The sequence below is a fragment of the Panicum virgatum genome, chromosome 8K (genome assembly GCF_016808335.1).
Source record: "Panicum virgatum strain AP13 chromosome 8K, P.virgatum_v5, whole genome shotgun sequence".
NCBI lineage: Eukaryota > Viridiplantae > Streptophyta > Magnoliopsida > Poales > Poaceae > Panicum > Panicum virgatum.
The window spans coordinates 42855537-42874370 of record NC_053143.1 but is presented as its reverse complement, the minus strand read 5'-3'; the positions used below and the strand labels follow the sequence as shown (position 1 = coordinate 42874370).

Sequence of the window (18834 nt, the reverse complement as noted above, 5' to 3'; positions counted from 1 at the left end):
TGCTTCAATTAAATCTAATTAATCTAATCCACGATGGTAACAGCTTCACTGCTAGATCGGAACATCCTACACGTGATTAGGCCTAATGAACATAACAGACGACTAAACCACAACCCAAAACAGAGGCCTAAGAACTAGCAAGAGCCGATTCCCGGAACAATCCCTATCAAGGCTAAGATAAAGCATCTATTACACCACCGGATCATCCAATCCATTTGCAAGGCCTAACCTAGCAGATATTACGCCAACTCTTAAGATAAGAATAAACCATAACAGATTATATCTATTAGACACAAAAGAAGCAGGGTGTTGCCTCTGTGCAGCTAATTCTATGCGACAAGAACTAGCATGAGATTGAAACGTGACTGCACAGAGACAACATGATATTCGTAGATGATAAGCAACGAAGCACAATAGATCTGCTAGAAGCCATGCTACGAACATCAAGATAACTAGTACTACTCGCCATCAAAAATGCTTCAGTACGAGTAATACCAAGGTAAAAGCAAGAACAATACTGCCCTGATCGCAAGAAGCGATCAGGGCAGCATGACGCTTACTTGGATAGAACCCTAGGATTAGGGGTGGCGATGCGCCGAGAGTTATTGTTTGCGAGACGTGATGACGCTCTCTCTTACGAATAACAAAGGGTACATATTTATAGTCCGGAGACTTGGGAAACAATCTAAAGTAATCTTGTCCCGATCGGACTCTATCTCTAATCTTAAACTAAATCTAAGATACATGGCCCATGTAGCCCAGATGCACACGCAGGAGCCGATTTACAAGTATTCTTCAATCTTCTGCTTTAAGCCCATCTTGCTTTCGGCCCATAAATTAATCCTGTTAATTTATGGCGGTAACAGACGCGTGGCGTCGCCGGCGGCACAATCGCCGGTATGGGCGCTGAACAGAGCAAAACCGGAACTTCCGGTTTCCAAAATCGGAACCTCCGGGTTTTGGGGCGCAAAACCGGAACTTCCGGTTTACAAACCCGGAACCTCCGGGTTTTGGACAAAACAGATTCACTTCTGGAGCGCCCAAAACTCAAATTTTCATGTAACAACTTGAAATTTGGCCAAAATAAAAGTTGTAGAGGAAGAAAAGATCTACAACATTGGTATTGGATAAAAGTTGTTTTGATCAACGATTTGAGAGATAAAATTGGGTCAAAAGAAGATCAAGGCTGATTTTAGACTCAGCGCAAAGAGGGGTTCAGACAGAGATTGGACTGGATTTTGATTGCTGGTTTGTAATTAGCAGAAATTGCGCAAACATAATTAAACTTGACTACATGTGATGACATAAAATTCAAAATGTAATTATGCATGCACAATTACCACTAATGACAAAGCTTAAACTAATGACCATGATTAAGCAATGCTTAGCGGCTAATGTACAAGATTAACACTAGGGTAAAAGTATCTGATCTTTATCAGCTTTTTTTGCTACCAGAAATTAGGATGTCTGGTTTGGTGTCCTGTATTTGGACGATATACTTTGGCAAACTGTGACATTTGAATATAGGCTTCATAAATGATATGTTGGTGTTAGTTTGTTGATGAAAGTGCAAATTCGTTCTGTCCAGCACTGCATTCATCTCTTTTTAATTTTGTTTCAAAAAAAATTCCACGTTGTAGAGCGCTTGCAATAGACATAGAGGTACTTGTATGTGCTAATGTGCAGAATGCATTCCTTTTGGTGATATAACCAGTTGCAGGCATTTGCCTTTCTTTCTAACCTAGATCTTGCATGTAATTTTTATTTCCTTCAAATGTAGGTTTGAACAGCAAAAGAAGTATCGTAGTCTGTTTCGGCAATTCATTACAGTTGATGAATTGGATAAAAGTATCTCTTGCTGTCTGCTTTGCCAGCAGCCCGTGAATCTAAATCATCAATCAGTCAAGTCAGCTGTGGGAAGACACCTGAGGATGCCATGTCCTTTTATTACAGAGAGAGCCAAGGAAATGTTTCAGGCTGCTTTAGAAGCTGAATCAAATTCAACATTTGCTCGAAGGGCTCGGTCCCCCAGTATTGCTCGCTTGGATCGATTTGGAGACGTCAAGAGGCTTGCACGTACAGCTATAGACACTGTTTTAAGGATAGGGAAGATATACATGTCTAAAGAAAGACATGAAGAGAACTTTTCTGATCTTGTTGGAACACTCTTAGGAGTTCTCTCGTCAATTAGTAAGTCTGCTGTTGTGGCCAAGTCGTCTTCTTGCCCTGAGGGTCTTCAGAAGATTGTCAAGGAAGGGATTACTGATGCTTGTTCTAAAGCTCTGAGCAAGGTGAATGATTGCAGCAACTCGTATTATTCCTTTCAGCAAGAGGAAAGCCAATTTTTTCAGCTCTCAGATATGGTATTCAACATCAGCAAATCCGCTGAACTCACCGAAATCTATCCAGATTCAGATTGCAGAGATCAAGAGCTTCATGGGCGGCGGCAGCAGCAGCAGCAGCACCTTGAACTTGCTGTACGAGTCAGTGATGAAGTGAACGTTATGTCCGAAAATGCTCTTCCTCCGCCCTTAGAAGAGGATGCAGGTCACTACCCTGCACCTCTTGCACCTATTGCTGCTGATGTCACAAGTGAAGGAGACTTACAATCAGTCAATGCTACTCAACTCAGCAAGGAACAGTCCCCTGCAACAATAACAAGAAATGCTCTTCCTCTGCCCTCAGAAGAGGATGCAGGTCACTACCCACTACCCTGCACCTCTTGCTGCTGATGTCACGAGTGAAGGAGACTTACAATCAGGCAATGCTATTCAACTCAGCAAGGAACAGTGCCCTGCCACAGCAGCAAGAAATGCTCTTCCTCCGCCCTCAGAAGAGGATGCAGGTCACTACCCTGCACCTCTTGCTGCTGATGTCACAAGTGAAGGAGACCCTTCTCTTGAGGTGACTTGGGAATATTTCATAAAAATTGTGATGTACCTGAGGATATAACTGATGCTCAAGCGGGAGCAGATGATGACATTGGGGTGGATGATATCGATCAGGTGGGCACTGCAGGTGACTTTGAGATGTAAGACTGGGCAGAAGGATTGGGATCTCATTATCGTTATGCAAAAATTTTCTTTCACATGTTATATGACGGTGCTTTTCTAAACTTATTAGCCTAGATAAGTGCACAGCACTTTTGAATAGGGAACAAGGATTTTTGTTTTCCTTTGAATTTTCGTTGCTTAATTGTTACTGTACCAAAGTGAAATAGTTAAAGTGTTTAATGGTCGTTCATTTCAAGGCACAGAAATCCTTGTTCTGTTATATTGTTGCAGTGTTCATACCTTTCGGAGCAAAGCTGTGGCTGCTTAGTTATTGGGAGTTACTCTGCTAAAAAAAAGTATCCAACTGCAAACTCTACGCAATTAATGAAATATACTTAATGGCTGCTTGGAGTATTCATGAATATATTAATTTCAATGTAATGTGAAGACCCCCAACAGTATTATAGAGCGGTTCGCCCGTGACATGGAGCGGAACGACTACATCAGCGACGTCACCCTCCTTGCTCGCCTGATCCAAATCGGCACCCCGGAAGCCTCTGCTTTCCGTGACATCCCAGCCTTGTTAAGTGGGCTAGTGGGCCAAGTTGAACAGTATTGGGCCAAATTGGGCCGGGCCTAATATCGGTACTGTAGCTCGGGACCGATGATCCATACTGGAAATTGAGAAAGGGACCGACCAGCTTAAATAACCGGTCGCGGGAAGCTAGTTAATTCCGGATCGATCTTTTTTGCGCGAAGCGAGGACGAAAGCGCAAGAGGATTAATTAACAGATGTGATTTACTCAACTTGTAAAGTAGATCTTAGCCGTTATCCCGAGCCGGGTTGTTACACTTTCTCACTAGGTTATCGCTGACAGACCAATGCTGAGCAACAAGGGGTGTCTACTGTGCCGCCACAAGGTCTCTGACGAATGTGTTGGCGCTGGTGGGCCGAACTGCTTCCTTGCTTCCTACTGCTCCGGTGCATGGCGATCTTCCGTGCGGAGGCTGCAACTGCGACGTTCCTGTCGATCCATAGGAACCTTCCTCAAGGACAATGGACCACGTTGACTCTATTTACGTATTTTGGTTGGTAAGATCTACATGAATTAGTGGCGGTATTGTTTTTGCTTGATGATGAGGCTGCAGGATCGTACGGGATGGCTGACCATGTAGCCAATGTCACTGTCGGTGCGGCAAGCCGGCCACCAAGGATTTTGTGGATGCTGATTTCTCATCCTTCGGTGGCAGTTTCATCCTCAATCTTGGCTTCACCGGAGATGCAAGTCAGCGTCAGCTTCCTCGCCCGTCTTCAACCTTTGCTTGGCAAAGGTTCCTACGTCCTAGTATCATGTGCCACACCTCTGTTGCCCCCGCTCTTCGGTGAGCTGCTCACCGGCGACAACTTCACAGCTCCTCGACACGTGGTCATGGGTTTCGTGTGCTATGCGACGCGTGTGCTCGTGTCCTGGAACCCTTCTTGGACTTTTGGACGCGTGTGCTGTTGTAATTTGGTCCTTTCTAGAGGGCTTCTTTGTAAGTTTTCTGCATCCATAATATAATATATGACCTTATCAAAAAGAAATTAATGATTTGACATTCTAAAACTTTTGGACCCCACGGCATCCGCACTAGCTAGCTCAAAGATGGCGCGGATAGTATACATGCATACGTGGTCACCTCTTTTTAAGTCAACTCCTTTAGTCAAAACTGTGCGCACTTATGATAATAAGTCTCAAATTATTAGTCATTGTAACTTTTCTAGATACATATTTTTGCTATGCATAGTAAAATAAATGCATCTAGAAAAACCAAAACGACTAATTTTGAGACAGGGTTGCTATTCATAGTAAAATCAATGCATCTGAAAAGCCAAAACAACTAATTATTAGAAAAGGAAAAAAAGCTAATAATTTGAGATAATATAAGAGTAACTTCATCAATCCCATATGTTGTATGGGAGAGTTGCACGATAACATAACAGTAAGTTCTCAGTGATAGTAGCAACATCAACTTCATTAATAATTTGATAACATAACATAGTTGGACTCAACATAGAAGTAGCAACTAAACAACTGAATATCTGATGGTAGTATACATCTAACAACACTCCGATGTCTCAGCTGAGCACTCGAAGTTCATGCTGCAATAATACCTCGCTCAAGTCCAAATCACTGGTGGCTGCAGGCCAACAAGTATCCACCAGTTAGTATTGTCCAACAATGAACGTCATTACTGGATTATACAAGAAGTCAATGCCTTCTATTTCATCCAAGTTCATGCATCATGTTGTAATATGGATGCATCAGAAGTTGAAAAAAGTACCAACCACCAAGGACGCATAGGTGAGGTGCCCTACAAGCTTTGTAAAATGGAATCATTTGGACAAGTAAAATTTATTACTCAGAAAAATTGCAAACAATACCCATGGCAGAAAACAACTTCAAACATTCCACTCTTGCACCATGAGTAAAACAGTAAAACACATTCCAATCATCTGTACTTATCTTATTAATTTAACCTTCTAATAATCCCACCTACCAGACAAAATCTACTTTGCATGACAATTGACAGCATATTCTATTTTTATTCAAAAAATTTATAATACCCTACCTTCTACCGATTGAAAGCATAACTTTCCATTCTAGTGAATAAACAAAAGATCATGTCACTATGCATAAAACAGTAAACCCACACTCCAATCATCTGTACCACGCGTTATCTTATTGATTTAACCTTCTAATAATCCCACTCAACCTACCAGACACAATCAACTTTGCATAACAGCATATTCTATTTTTATTCAAAAAATTAATAATACCCTACCTTCTACCGATTGAAAGCATAATTTGCCATTCTAGTCTAGTGAATAAATAAAAGATCATGTCACTATGCATAAATTAAAGTAAAAAAAAAACAGTATTATACCATGCTAGCTTCAGCAAAAGCACCACTTGTCTGTTGCCTTTTTGGATATTGATTGTGCTCATCAGAAGCAGTGACATCCACTGGGTTCTTCCTTGGATTCAAGTCTTGGGTACTGCCTACTTGACTCGAATGCTTAGTTGTGCCTGACAAAAAGTTAAAATCAAAACTTATCAAAGATCATCTTTATTATGTATTATATACCAGGGCAACATGCCCTTTGAATCATATTTGTGCATGGTGTTTTCTACCAGTTAGCATTTCAAGGACCAAGAGTGAAAAAAATGTTTGGAAGTATAAACTTAGTTTACCAAGTAGGTGCAATATTAAGAAATTATTATCAGGTGTGCAAGCTTAGCACCTCACTGATTCAAGTTCAGTTTTAGAACTACCATGAACACAAAACAAAAGAAATGGATAAAGTAGGACGTGGACACATTAAATATGGCAAAACACTGACTGAAACAGAAAATCCCTGCTGATAGAATAGTTTCAGGTTTATATTGCAATCACTGGTATATTTTCTGGTCATCAGCACGGGGAAATGAAGCTAAGGAAAAATCATTTGCTCATATGTTGCAAAGGTGTCAATATAAGATGATCTCCCTCCATTTTCAAATAATGTCGATCGAAAGCTTCTTGCTAATAATTTTGCAACAGAAATACTACCTAAAATTCATCAAGAAACAACACATCCAAAGCAAAATCAACTTTCTAAACTAGAGGTTAGTTGATGTAACAAATATAAATTTACCTTGACTCTCACTTGTCTGAACTGGATGCGTCTGGTGGAGCTCCTGATGTTTACCAGCTTTCAAACTTTCATCTGAAGGCCAAATAAGTCCATTAAGTTGGCACAACACAAACAAACATACACAATCAATCCCAAAAAAAGAAAAGTGACAATGGAGACATTAGATCTGTTTTAGCCGGAGCAGTCTGATCCCAAACAGGGTAAACAGTTGGGTCAATCTGCTCTAGTTTAATCATGGCAGTTTATCATGTACACTAGACTAAGATCATACCTTGCAGGTGCATTCAAACTGCCAAACACTAGCATGAAGTTGAGCACCCACACAAGGTCAATGCATATGCAAGACTGACTTGTAAAAGGAACAGTAAGTATTTACCAAGAATATCCGCTATCCAGGTTGCTGTCTTGGCATGCAATTCTGCCTCTGAAAAGCATTCATCATCATTAACTGTCACTCGTATGCAATTGCTAATACAAGATGATGCAAAGAAAAGGATACCATACCATTAGCTGATTCCTTATAGTGGCTTGAAGAAAGCAGACTGCAAAAGAGGTAAGGATGTGAACACAGTATGGGACAAACACTCAGAACAAGTAGAGGCATTGTAACGTACCTCTCCCTCCTCCGAAGATAGCGCTTGGCAAGCGCAGATGCCTGCGGCTGGCGGAGGTGGTTCTTCCTGCGATAACTCCGGCCAGTACTGTGTCAAAGGTTACAATCAAATGATGAACCAAGTGTCACTCGAACTGGAGATCAACAGGTTAGTGTAGATGCAGAAGACACCAAAGAGAGTGAGGAATTTTTCAGTTAAATTTACCTGGAGCAGATCGGAAGCACATTGCTTGGTTTCGTCGGGCCGGCCGGTTGGAGCACCACGCCTTTCAGCTCTGGGGTCCTGAGAACCAAGTCGTAGGCAATCTCAGCCGCCCGGTACCTCACGTGCTCCCAGGAGGCCCTATTACAGGTATTTATTTATATTCATTCATTAATGGCAAGGAGCGAGTCCGAGAATACAAAATTTGGTACGAGGAACAACAATAGCAGATGAATTGCAGATCTATGAATTGACGGGCAAAGAGATCAAATGAAATACTACGAATTATATGTACGCACACGAGATGCTGCTTGGCGTGGAGTGCGGTGAGCAGGATTGAATGGATCCTGAGGATGCCCTGGGGGCCATGTTTGCGGTGCTTGGACAAGAAGGCGGCCGCCTTCTTCATCTCCTGGGTGCCGGCGAGGATATCCGCCAGGCAACTGTGCGCAACGAGGAAGAGATGCAGGACCTGGGCCTCCAGGCTCAGCAGGCGGCGGTCTTCCGGCTGCACGAAGCGCCAGAGGTAGCCGAGGGCGGCGCGCCACTGGCCTCGCCTCATGCAGTCCTGCAGGTGCGCCGCGGAGAAGAAGGCGTTCGTCTCGTCGACCATCCTGCGGCAGATTAGTAACGAAGCATCCATGAAACGGTCGCGGATGGCCAAGACAACGGGGCGAGCGAGAGGGATCGGAGGATAGCTGGAGAGCTTACGATCTGAAGGTGCGCTCGAGGCCCTGGTGGCGGAGGAAGGCGAGGAGGCGCCGGTGCCGGATCCGGCGCACGGCGGGGTGCTCCGCCGCGCCGGCGAGCCCGTCGCCGCCGCAATCCATGACGGCCAGCATCGCTCCGCCGACCGCTGGTACGAGGGAATCGACTCGATTGGGGTTTTCGATCTGGGGATCCAGATATCATGGTTGAGCGGCGGCAGAAGAAATCAACTCGAACCCTCCCCTCCTCCCCCGCACCCCACACCCAGCGAGCGCCCCCACACCCCCCGGGTCCACCTGCCCGCGGGACCCACCAGCTCCTCCCCACCCCACGGGACCCATCAGTTAATTGGGCCGTTTTTAAGCCCAATAACTAATTCTAGTCTAGTTCGATGATTATTTGAATGTACGTAAAGCGTGTCTCATTTTGTTAAAAGAATTAATTTGACGGATCAACGTGTGATCTTTAGGGCGATATTTTCTTAACGGTGAGAATGAGATGAAGAGAGGCCGTATGTTTGCATGCAAGTTAAAAACAGAATTGATGATATCATCATCCATGCATGTAATTGCAAGATTAAAAAAAAGTTATAGACTCTAAACTAAGAATCAAAATTAAATTTCGATTGCACTATTGAGTTTTTTTTGCAATGAGATCTTCAAAATAAAACCACACTTGCATATATTTGCATGATATTTTTTAAATAGTTTTTAATTTAAATAATTAATTTCAGATACTTGGAACAAAAACTTTAACAACATGAACAAATTGTTATTTTTATACACAAAAAATGTAAACCCCACCGTACAAATAATAATGTAGAACGAACATTTGATTATATAAAATAAATAATAAAAATAAATATTGCAAAAAAAATAAGTCAACATGGTCGGACAATTTAATTTACAAAACGAACAAATAATTTGATAGTGCGAACGAATTAGTTACACGTAGATAAATAATTTTAGCAATATATCCACCTGGCAAATAAATTATTTTATATGCAAATGGAATATGAAGATGAGCTGAACAAGTTAGTTATAGCTAAACTGTTTCATATGCCGACTAATGAGTCTGAAATGCAAATAAATTGGTATACATTAAGCATAAACCTTCTTAAATATGGAAAAATAGATAGAAATTAAAAATAAACGAAATAAAGATAAAAATATCAGTAAAAAGAAATGCCAAGTATTAATGTATTGATAGCAGTCACTAATGCAGAAAAGAACATTTTTTGCACGTTTACTTTCCCAAAAAACAAAAGGTGCTTGGTGAATGGTGAATTGATGATTGATGGACAGTTGGACACTGCGCAGCTCGCACGCCTGCACGCCCTAAAAAAACTCGCACGCCTGCACTGCGCGCTGCAGCTTGGAGGGGGCCCAGTCGCCAGGGGAAGAAAAAAAAAAGGGGAAAATTCGATTCGTGCCACCACAACTCCGTGAAATTGGGTGTCACGTTCAAAATCATGCAACTCAATAGCATGGATTTCAACATGAAATCCAACTTCAAGAAATTGTAGTGGCATGGATCAAAATGACCCAACAACACCACGGGATTCAGAAAAGGAGCGCGGTTCGCGGGCCCATGGCCATGGGCTACCTGCACAAGCGGGCTAGCTCACAGCACTGCGGCTGAAACGGCCCAGCAGTACTACTGACGACCTGGGGCACTAGCTACTTCGTTTTAGAAAATGGTCATTAAGTACATATACTATACTAAAGGGCCAAGATTTGGGGCCTCTTAAGTCGTGGCCCCACGGGGGTCGTGCACTGTTCATGCGGGTCCCACATACTATTCACGTGGGACCAACGTGGGCCCACATACTATTCAGGCGGGGTCCACGTGGGCCCACGTACTATTCATGCGGGACCCACGTGGGCCCACGTACTATTCAGGCGGGCCCATGTCGGCCCATGTACTATTCAGGCGGGTCCACATGGGGCCCACGATTCTATTAAGTTAGTCTCTTTATTTTAAAAAAAATATTTTTCTTCCATTATTTGACAATACAAAATATATTTAACTATTTTCTACCTATAAAAATAATAACTAAACTTTGTATACTACATTTACATGTGGTAGTTGTACTACTTTTTGGGTTTTGATTTCCCTCTGTAAATCCACAAAATATAATTAAAATGTTCATTCATTTCTAATCTTACTTTTTTTCATACTAAAGTAATTAAACTATACCTACTAACACAAAAAAAATTCCTAAGAAAAAATTATCTGTACCTCTATACTACAATGCTTGAGATTTGCGCGCTCTTAGACACAAAACTACTATGCCGTTTTACTGTAATTTTTAGATCTAACTCAATACATCGATACGATGTTGCTTCGAACATAGTAACGGATAATATCTTTCTATTAATATTTTAGGTCCACATTTTTGGTATAGACGCGCGTAGCGCGCCAACCTGACTAGTTCTGTACTAGCCCACCCATCCGCATCTCTCGGCTGGCAGTCATCCTAGCGCAGGACTTGCTCGCCGCTAGGCGAGAGCTATGACCTAGGCGACTAGGGCTGGGCGACTTTGACGGTGATCATCTCCGTCGAAGGCTTTCCACCGACACTGTGCCCTCCTCTTGATCCGATTGATCTCCCTCTGCTCGGGCTGACCAAGGAGTTGATTTTACTCAGCTTACTGGCCTTGGCAGGTGAGAGATCTGATCTACAAGGGGTCGGCAGTGAGTGGATCATGGCAGCGGATTCATTGCAAGCGACGGCTGGAAGGAGGGATGTTGAAGTGGAAGAACTGCTCCAGAAACTCGAGCTCAGCGAGACGGAGCGAGAGGGCATGGTCCTGCAGAAGGAGGAGAGCGCTGGTTTGCCGGAGATCAAGTGGATGGCGGGCTCCGGTACGGGGCGCCGCCCAGAGCAATGAGTTGCATAAGCTGGAACTGTCGTGGTCTCTGGGCAATGCTGCGACAGTCAAGGAACTTCGCGATCTCGCGAGGAAGTTTGCCCCGACGGTGTTTTGTGTTCTTGAAACCCAAATCCACAAAGCACGTGTCGAGTCGTTAAAAGGTACTCTAGGTTTTGATAATTACTTTGCTATCAGTAGTTCCGGCCGTAGTGGCGGGCTGGGGATTTTTTGGAATAATAAAACTAGAGTGGAGATTTTACCGTACTCGCAGTACCATATCGATGCAATTGTTACGGAGTACGGGAAGGAACCATGGAGGTTGACATGTGTTTATGGGGAGGATCAGACCACAGAGCGACATAAAACATGGGATATGTTGAAATTTATCAAGGCCTCATCGCATCTACCTTGGGTATGTATTGGAGATTTCAACGAAGTTCTGCATAGGGACGGACATTGTGGCGTTCAAGAGCGCAGCCACACGCAAATTGCAGGATTTCGTGAGATGGTGGATGTGTGTGGGCTGTATGACCTCGGATTTGAGGGGCGTAAGTGGACCTTTGAGAAGAAAGTTGCTGGGGGATCCTACTGCCGCGTTCGGCTGGACCGCGCATTGGCCATAGCTGATTGGTGTATGCGTTTTCCGCTGGTGCAGCTAACTCATCTTACTGCAGCAGCATCGGACCACGATCCAATACTGCTCCGTTGGGAGCAGGAACCGGAAAGAGGAAGGAGAAGACGAAGTAAGATTTTCAAGTATGAGGTAATTTGGGAGTCCCATGATGAGTTTGCTTCAATGCTGGCTCAAACCTGGCAGGGCGCAGGGACGGCACACACACTGCAGGAGCTGCATGACAAACTGGTGTCGGTGGCTGGCGGTCTTAGTGCGTGGGACAATAGCATATTTGGCCATGTCCGACGGGAGCTGAGATCGCTGAACGCCGAACTTGGATGGCTGAGATCGGACCCCACGCGTACTGGTGGCCCATCACAAGCTGAGCTCAAAGTGGTGGAAAGAATTATGGAGCTGAACCATCGGGAAGAGATCATGTGGAAGCAACGCTCCAGGATCATGTGGCTGGCAGCCGGCGATAAGTACACAAAGTTTTTCCATCTTAGGGCGAGCCAAAGGAGGAAGAAGAACCGTATCTCCAAGTTGAAGAGGCCGGATGGACACGTCACTGAAAATGCGGAAGAAATGGGTGATATGGTGTCAGATTTCTATAAGACGCTATACCGATCAGAAGGAGTTATAGATATTGAGAGGGTCCTTGACACAGTCCCAACAAAGGTTACAGCAGCAAAGAATGAGGGCCTGATGGCACCTTTTGATCAGGAGGAGGTAAAGACAGCTTTATTCCAAATGTTCCCGACAAAGGCACCAGGCCCAGATGGAATGCCAGCACATTTTTTCAGCGGCATTGGGAGTTATGTGGTGAGGAGGTAACCACAGTTGTTTTATGTGTTTTAAGAGGTGAAGATGATCCGTCAATCATTAACAAGACTTGTATTGTGCTAATTCCAAAAGTGGAGAATCCGGAGGAGTTGGGTCAGTTCAGACCTATAAGCCTATGCAATGTCATTTATAAAATTGCTTCCAAGGTGATGGCGAATAGATTAAAGATTGTTCTTCCCGAAATCATTTCGGAAGAACAATCAGCCTTTGTTCCAGGCCGTCTAATCACAAATAATATCATTACAGCTTATGAATGTATGCATTTTATGAAGAAGAAGAGAGTGCGTGGCAACAGGTTTTGTGCTCTTAAGCTGGATATGAGGAAAGCTTACGACCGAGTCGAATGGGAGTATTTAAAGGCTATCATGATCCGACTTGGGTTTCATCGGCTATGGGTTGACATGATTATGAGATTGGTAACTACAGTGTCATTCTCAGTTTTGTTTAATGGGGATTGACTCGAAAATTTTGTCCCATCAAGGGGGATCCGTCAGGGCGATCCAATCTCACCCTACTTGTTCTTGTTAGCAGCGGAGGGCCTTTCGTGCCTCCTTAATTTAAGAGTTCAGTCATCGAACCTCAGTGGAATTATAGTGGCAACATCGGCTCCGATGGTCAGTCACTTATTGTTCGCAGATGACAGCCAACTGTTTTTCAAGGCAAACAGGGAGAGTGCGGATGAAGTGAAGGATGTGTTACACATCTACTACCGAGCTTCTGGGTAGCGAATAAACATGGATAAGTCGTCTATACACTTTTGCCAAGGCTGTAAGTGGAAGCACGCGAGACGAGATCATGAACACTCTTGAGGTGCATAACGAGGCTCTAAGTGAGAAATATTTGGGCATGCCTACGGATGTTGGTACCGCAACCAATGGAGCGTTCAAATATCTGAAAGATCGGGTGTGGAAGAGAGTTAAAGGATGGATGGAACATACTTTATCGGCAGGTGGCAAAGAAGTACTAATCAAGGCGGTGGCGCAAGCTGTGCCGATGTACTCGATGTCTTGCTTCAGGCTACCGCGGGGCTTATGCCAAGATTTAGACAGCCTACTCCGTAGTTTCTGGTGGGGCAGTAAGGAGGGGAAAAGGAGAACATGCTAGGTAGCATGGGAGGAGATGACAAAACCAAATTTTTGGGAGGCTTGGGCTTCAGAGATTTCGAGCTCTTCAATCTTGCGCTTCTCGCCCGGCAGGCGTGGCGCATTTTACAGGAGCCTTCCTCCCTTAGTGCAAGAATCATCAAGGTTGTTTACTTCCCTGATGCAGATTTCTTGGGTGCAGCTTTAGGCCCATCACCGTCCAGGGTCTGGCGAGCAATCGTTGATGGCAAGGAGGTGCTTGAGTAGGGGCTGATCCGCAGGATAGGAATGGGGGAGGACATTGATGTGTGACGCATGAATTGGCTACCTAGAGATGGATTGATGCGGCCTGTGTGCTGCACCAGTGACACGCCGCCGACACGGGTTAGTGAGCTGATTGACCCATTGTCCATTGTGTGGGATATACAGGCGCTGAAAATGCACTTCATACCTATGGATTGGGAACTGATACTGAATATTCCCCTAACCACGCGAAGGCAGCCAGATTTCTGGGCATGGCACTATGGAAAAAACAGGGGTGTTTTCGGTCAGATCAGCGTATCGGATGCTGGTCAGTAACCGGGAAAAAGGACGGATTGGATCGAGCACAATGCAGGCATGTCCGATGTAAGAGCAGATCAGAAAGATTGGACAGACCTGTGGGGAGTAAAAGTTCCGTCGAAGGTCGGAGTGTTCCTATGGAGACTTGACAAGCAGTCTATCCCAACTGGTGATGTAAGACACCATAGGAACATGGCACCAAACAACAGCTGCTCGATTTGTGGCTGCCAAGATTCCTGGAGACATGCATTGTTGGAGTGCAACATGGCCAAGTGTGTCTGGGCACTGCAACGAGAGGAAATTCTGGAGGTTATAAGCCGAGCCCAACATGATGATGCACGTGGGTGGTTTCATGAAGCAATAGCAGTTCTTTCTCAAGAGGACCTTGTGCGACTGGTAGTGACGATGTAGTCGATATGGCACGCAAGACGGAAAGTAATTCATGAAGACATTTTCCAGAGTCCCCTGTCGACTCACAGCTTCATAGAGCGGTTCATTGCGGACTTGGAGCTAGCTACACCGCAGGTGGAACAGAAGGGACGGGCGCAAACTCAGGGAAGCGCGGCGCCGGCTCCACACTGGATTCCGCCCCCAAGGAACCATGAAGGTAAACGTAGATGCTGCGCTATCGAAGAACTCAAGTACTATGACAATGGCTGCAGTCGCGAGGGACAAAGCTGGCCGTTTTTAGGGAGAGTCGGTGGTTGTGATGCAGGGGATCTCTGACCCAGAAACTGCAGAAGTGATGGCATGCAGAGAAGGGCTCGCTCTTGCATCTGACCTCATGCTGAGGAAAGTTAGAATTGCAACTGACTGTGAGAATGCAGTGAGGAACATGCGAGGACCTGGGATGGGCTGTCACGGCCATATCATCAAGGAGCTCAAGGAGGGAATGGCAAGCTTCGAGAAGGCAGAGATCGTCCAAGAAAGTAGGGCTTCAAATTTTGATGCCCACAGGCTGGCCAAAAGCTCGATGTATAAGCCATTAGGAAGACATGTGTGGCTGTTATCTCCTCCGGATGGAGTTTGTACCAACTACCTTAATATATGAATAAAGCTGGTACCCTCAAATAAAAAAAGCTACTTCGTTTTGCAACGGTGGTGGTAGGCTGCCGGCACATGCGGACCTAATTCCTAGGGCACGGCGACTCTGACGGCGACAAGCCGTCGGAGGCTTTTTTCCTGCCCCAACGCACGCACGCTGCTCTCCTCCGTTCCTCTATTCGGGCTGATCAAGGGGTCAACTAGCTCGGCTACCCGGCCTTGGCGGAGATTGGAGAGTCTGGCGGAGTGCAGATTGGTTTTCTTTCAGCAATGGCGGCGGATGAAGTGATCGGGAAGAACCCGAAACAACGAGTTGTCTCAGTTGGAACTGTCGTGGCCTAGGTAATGCCACGACAGTCAGGGAGCTTCGCGAGCTCGCGAAGAAATTTGCTCCGACGGTACTTTGTGTTCTAGAAACTCAGGTTCATAAAGCACGGGTGGAGTTGCTGAAAAATACTCTAGGTTATGATCAATCTTTTGCTGTTAGTAGCTCAAGTCACAGTGGCGGACTTGGTCTTTTCTAGAATAATAATACTAGAGTAGAGATTTTACCGTACTCGCAGTATCATATTGATGTAATTGTCACCGAGAACGGGAGGGAGCCATGGAGATTGACATGTGTTTATGGAGAAGCTCAAACTGTTGAGCGCCATAAAACATGGGACATGCTGAAATTTATCAAGGGATCATCGCACCTTCCATGGGTGTGTATAGGCGATTTTAATGAAGTCCTTCACAGAGATGAGCACATGGGGTTGCAAGACAGGAGCTATGCTCAAATTGCAGGCTTCTGTGAAGTGGTGGATGTGTGTGGTTTGTACGACCTCGGTTATGAGGGATGAAAGTGGACTTTTGAAAAGAGAGTAGCTGGCGGTTCGTTTTGTCGTGTTCGACTGGATCGTGCACTGACTACGGCTGACTGGTGCTCGCGGTTTCCGCTAGCGCGGGTATCACATCTTACTGCAACGGCTTCGGACCATGAACCCATTCTTCTCAGATGGGATCAGAAAGAGCGAGGAAGAAGAAATAAAAAGAAGCTGTTCAGATATGAATTGATGTGGGAGTCTCACGTAGGGGTGGTAATGGGCCATGGCCCTAATGGCCTCTTCACAGCCCAATAAAGCCCTTAAAATTTTTAGTTCAAAAATACATATGTTTAGAGCCCGGCCCTTTTAGGGCCCGATCCTTAGATTTTCTAGTTCAAAATGTTGGGCCCTTTACTCTCACGATGATTTTATGGCTATGCTGGCTCAGACCTGGCAGGGAGCGGGGAAGGCACATACGCTGCGGGAGTTGCACGACAAATTGACATCGGTCATTGGCGGCCTGAGCGAGTGGGGGATCCATACGTTTGGGCATGTTCGTCGGGAGCTAAAATTGTTAAATGAAGAATTTGACCGTCTCCGGTCAGACACTACATGAGCCGGTGGTCCTTCACATGCTGAGCTCAAATTGGTGGAAAGAATCATGGAGCTGAACCACCGAGAGGAAATCACGTGGAAGCAACGCTCACGTATTATGTGGCTGGCGGCAGGAGATAAGAATACACGCTTCTTTCATCTTAGAGCAAGCCAGCGCAGAAACAAGAACCGTATCTCCAGATTGAAAAAACCAAATGGTCAATTCACGAAGAATGAGGAGGAGATGGGGGCCATGGCGACGGAATTTTATAAGACGCTGTATAATTCTGAAGGAACATCTGGAATGGATCGTATCCTTGACACGTTCCGGCAAAAGCGACAGCGGTGACACACACAGCTTTTGGTAATTCTGGCTGCTGTTTGCCTAATGCAGATTTCTGAAATATAATATTTCTATTCATTCCAAGAGCTCTTTGAACCAATATATTACGGTCAGGTTCCTTATGAGCATTGTTAACTATATTTTTTAGAAGAATTACCTTTAAAAAATTAATGGTCCATTTATGCTGGTTTTCAATTGGTTGGTTCACAACTTTGCCTGCTTTGCGTGCATAAGGATTCAGAACTGTCATGTATAACAACCTCGTCGTGCTTTGGAATGTTTCTATGCATTTAATAAGTTCATGTGTTGTTATTCTTAACTGTTCAACTTGCTGCAGGTAGTACTGCTGCTTAGTATCACAGACTACGGTTGGTGCCTTGGCTCGCAATTCTCGAGACCCTGGAATGCCATCAGCGGCAAATGCAGGTAAATTGAAAAAACTGCTGCTCTAGTCTCAGAGTATGTTTTGTACTTAGGAGCAAAACTAAGTAACTCGGTGTCTCAACAGGGACAAATGCAGGTGAATTGGCAATGCATGGTGCTCCATTCTCGAGGACTACTACTGGTTGAATCCATCACTGATTAAAAAATATTCGATCATCTTGTCTGTTCTTGGTTAAACTTCTTAAATTTTAAACTGTTGTTTAGATTTGTGGAATTTTTATGCTTCATTTTCTCTTTGCTTCTTGATTAGGAAGTGTAATAGTGTGTTTCACACTAACCATGCAGTGAGGTTGTTATGACCGGCCAAGTCTACGAGAGAAGGAGAAGGAAAAGCGTGGCTGAAGGAGACGAACAGGACTTGGCGCCCAGACGCATGCTCCTCGTCAGTTAGCTTTTTTAGATCGTGTGTATCAGCCTTAGCGGAGTCATATATGTATGCTAAGATATCTTGTAAGACAGTTAAGTTGTAGATTAATTAGATCTTGCATCTCGCTCACGTTCTCTTCTTGCTCGACGCCGGCGTCAGGATGGCGTCGCGGCAGCGCCGCCACCGGGATCCTTCTCCCCGGTCGCCAACATCCCACAACTGCAACCTGCGTGGTCTTAGCGGTCCTGACAATCTGGTATCAGTGACCTCCGCCATGTCTGGACCTCCACCGCCGCCGCCACCGCCCCAACCACCTCCGCTCCGTCTGCTACCACCATGCCAATCCCAGTTGCCACACCCAGCGCCGCGTCGGCGAATCCGGCAACGCGCCTCTCCGACATCGAGGGCAGACCGTCAAAGCACAGCTGTGGACCGGCACCATTTCAGTTCCTTCCGCTGGGATCCACGTTGGCGACCGGCTAGGATGCCTCTTACGGCACCTTCACTGCATCCGCACACGCCGGGTGGAACGGCGCCGGCCCGTCTGTTCCTCCACCTACATTCGGCATGCCGGACTTCGATGCCATTCCTCCCTCACCGCCGGCCACATCCGTCGTCGTCCATACTTCCTCGGCAGCTTCATCTATCCCATCAATGTACTGCTGTCATAGTTTCTGATCTATTGATGATCAGAAACCTCCATTTGCATTTTGCAGTGCATTGCTGGATTTATTCATTGTACTAACTTCTGGAATACTTGCTGACTGCAGCGGCGTTGATTAGGACTTGAGCTGCGTGCAGGTTGAACTTTGAACGCCTTGCTCTGGGAGGCTGAGGCAGTCAAAGCAACCACCTACCTACCGGGGTCAATAGATGGCCATTCGGGCCGCCCGGCCCGGTCCGGCCCGAGCCCGAGCTGGCACGAGCTCGACCTGATCGGGCCACGCCCGGCACGACCAGGCTAACGGGCCGGGCCATGCCACCCAACGTGTCGTGACCTCGGCCCAAGCACAAGCCCACGGACCTCTCTTCGTGCCGGCCCGGCCCAAAAAGCACGCTATGGCAT

General features: G+C 45.5%; 1 protein-coding gene and 1 long non-coding RNA gene across 4 annotated transcripts; one reads left to right on the top strand and one right to left on the bottom strand.

Moving 5' to 3' along the window:
- Positions 1–4895: 4895 nt before the first annotated feature.
- On the bottom strand, positions 4896–8417 carry LOC120644759. 3 transcript variants are annotated; one of them, XM_039921461.1, is made up of 9 exons: positions 8199–8417; positions 7787–8101; positions 7491–7628; positions 7287–7373; positions 7177–7214; positions 7049–7096; positions 6673–6744; positions 5922–6064; positions 4896–5355 (listed from the first exon to the last, which is right to left on the bottom strand). In XM_039921461.1, exons 1-9 carry the CDS (start codon positions 8327–8329, stop codon positions 5299–5301), a joined length of 1029 nt encoding a protein of 342 aa, XP_039777395.1. In that variant the 5' UTR covers positions 8330–8417; the 3' UTR covers positions 4896–5298. The 3 variants fall into 3 exon arrangements, with proteins under 3 accessions (XP_039777395.1, XP_039777394.1, XP_039777396.1); XM_039921460.1 differs by having other exon boundaries at positions 4896–5348; XM_039921462.1 differs by having other exon boundaries at positions 4896–5174.
- Positions 8418–17040: 8623 nt separating this feature from the next.
- Positions 17041–17702, top strand: LOC120646329. The gene is made up of 2 exons (XR_005664384.1): positions 17041–17383; positions 17466–17702. It is a non-coding gene; the product is annotated as an uncharacterized LOC120646329 (long non-coding RNA).
- The last annotated feature ends 1132 nt before the right edge of the window (positions 17703–18834 follow it).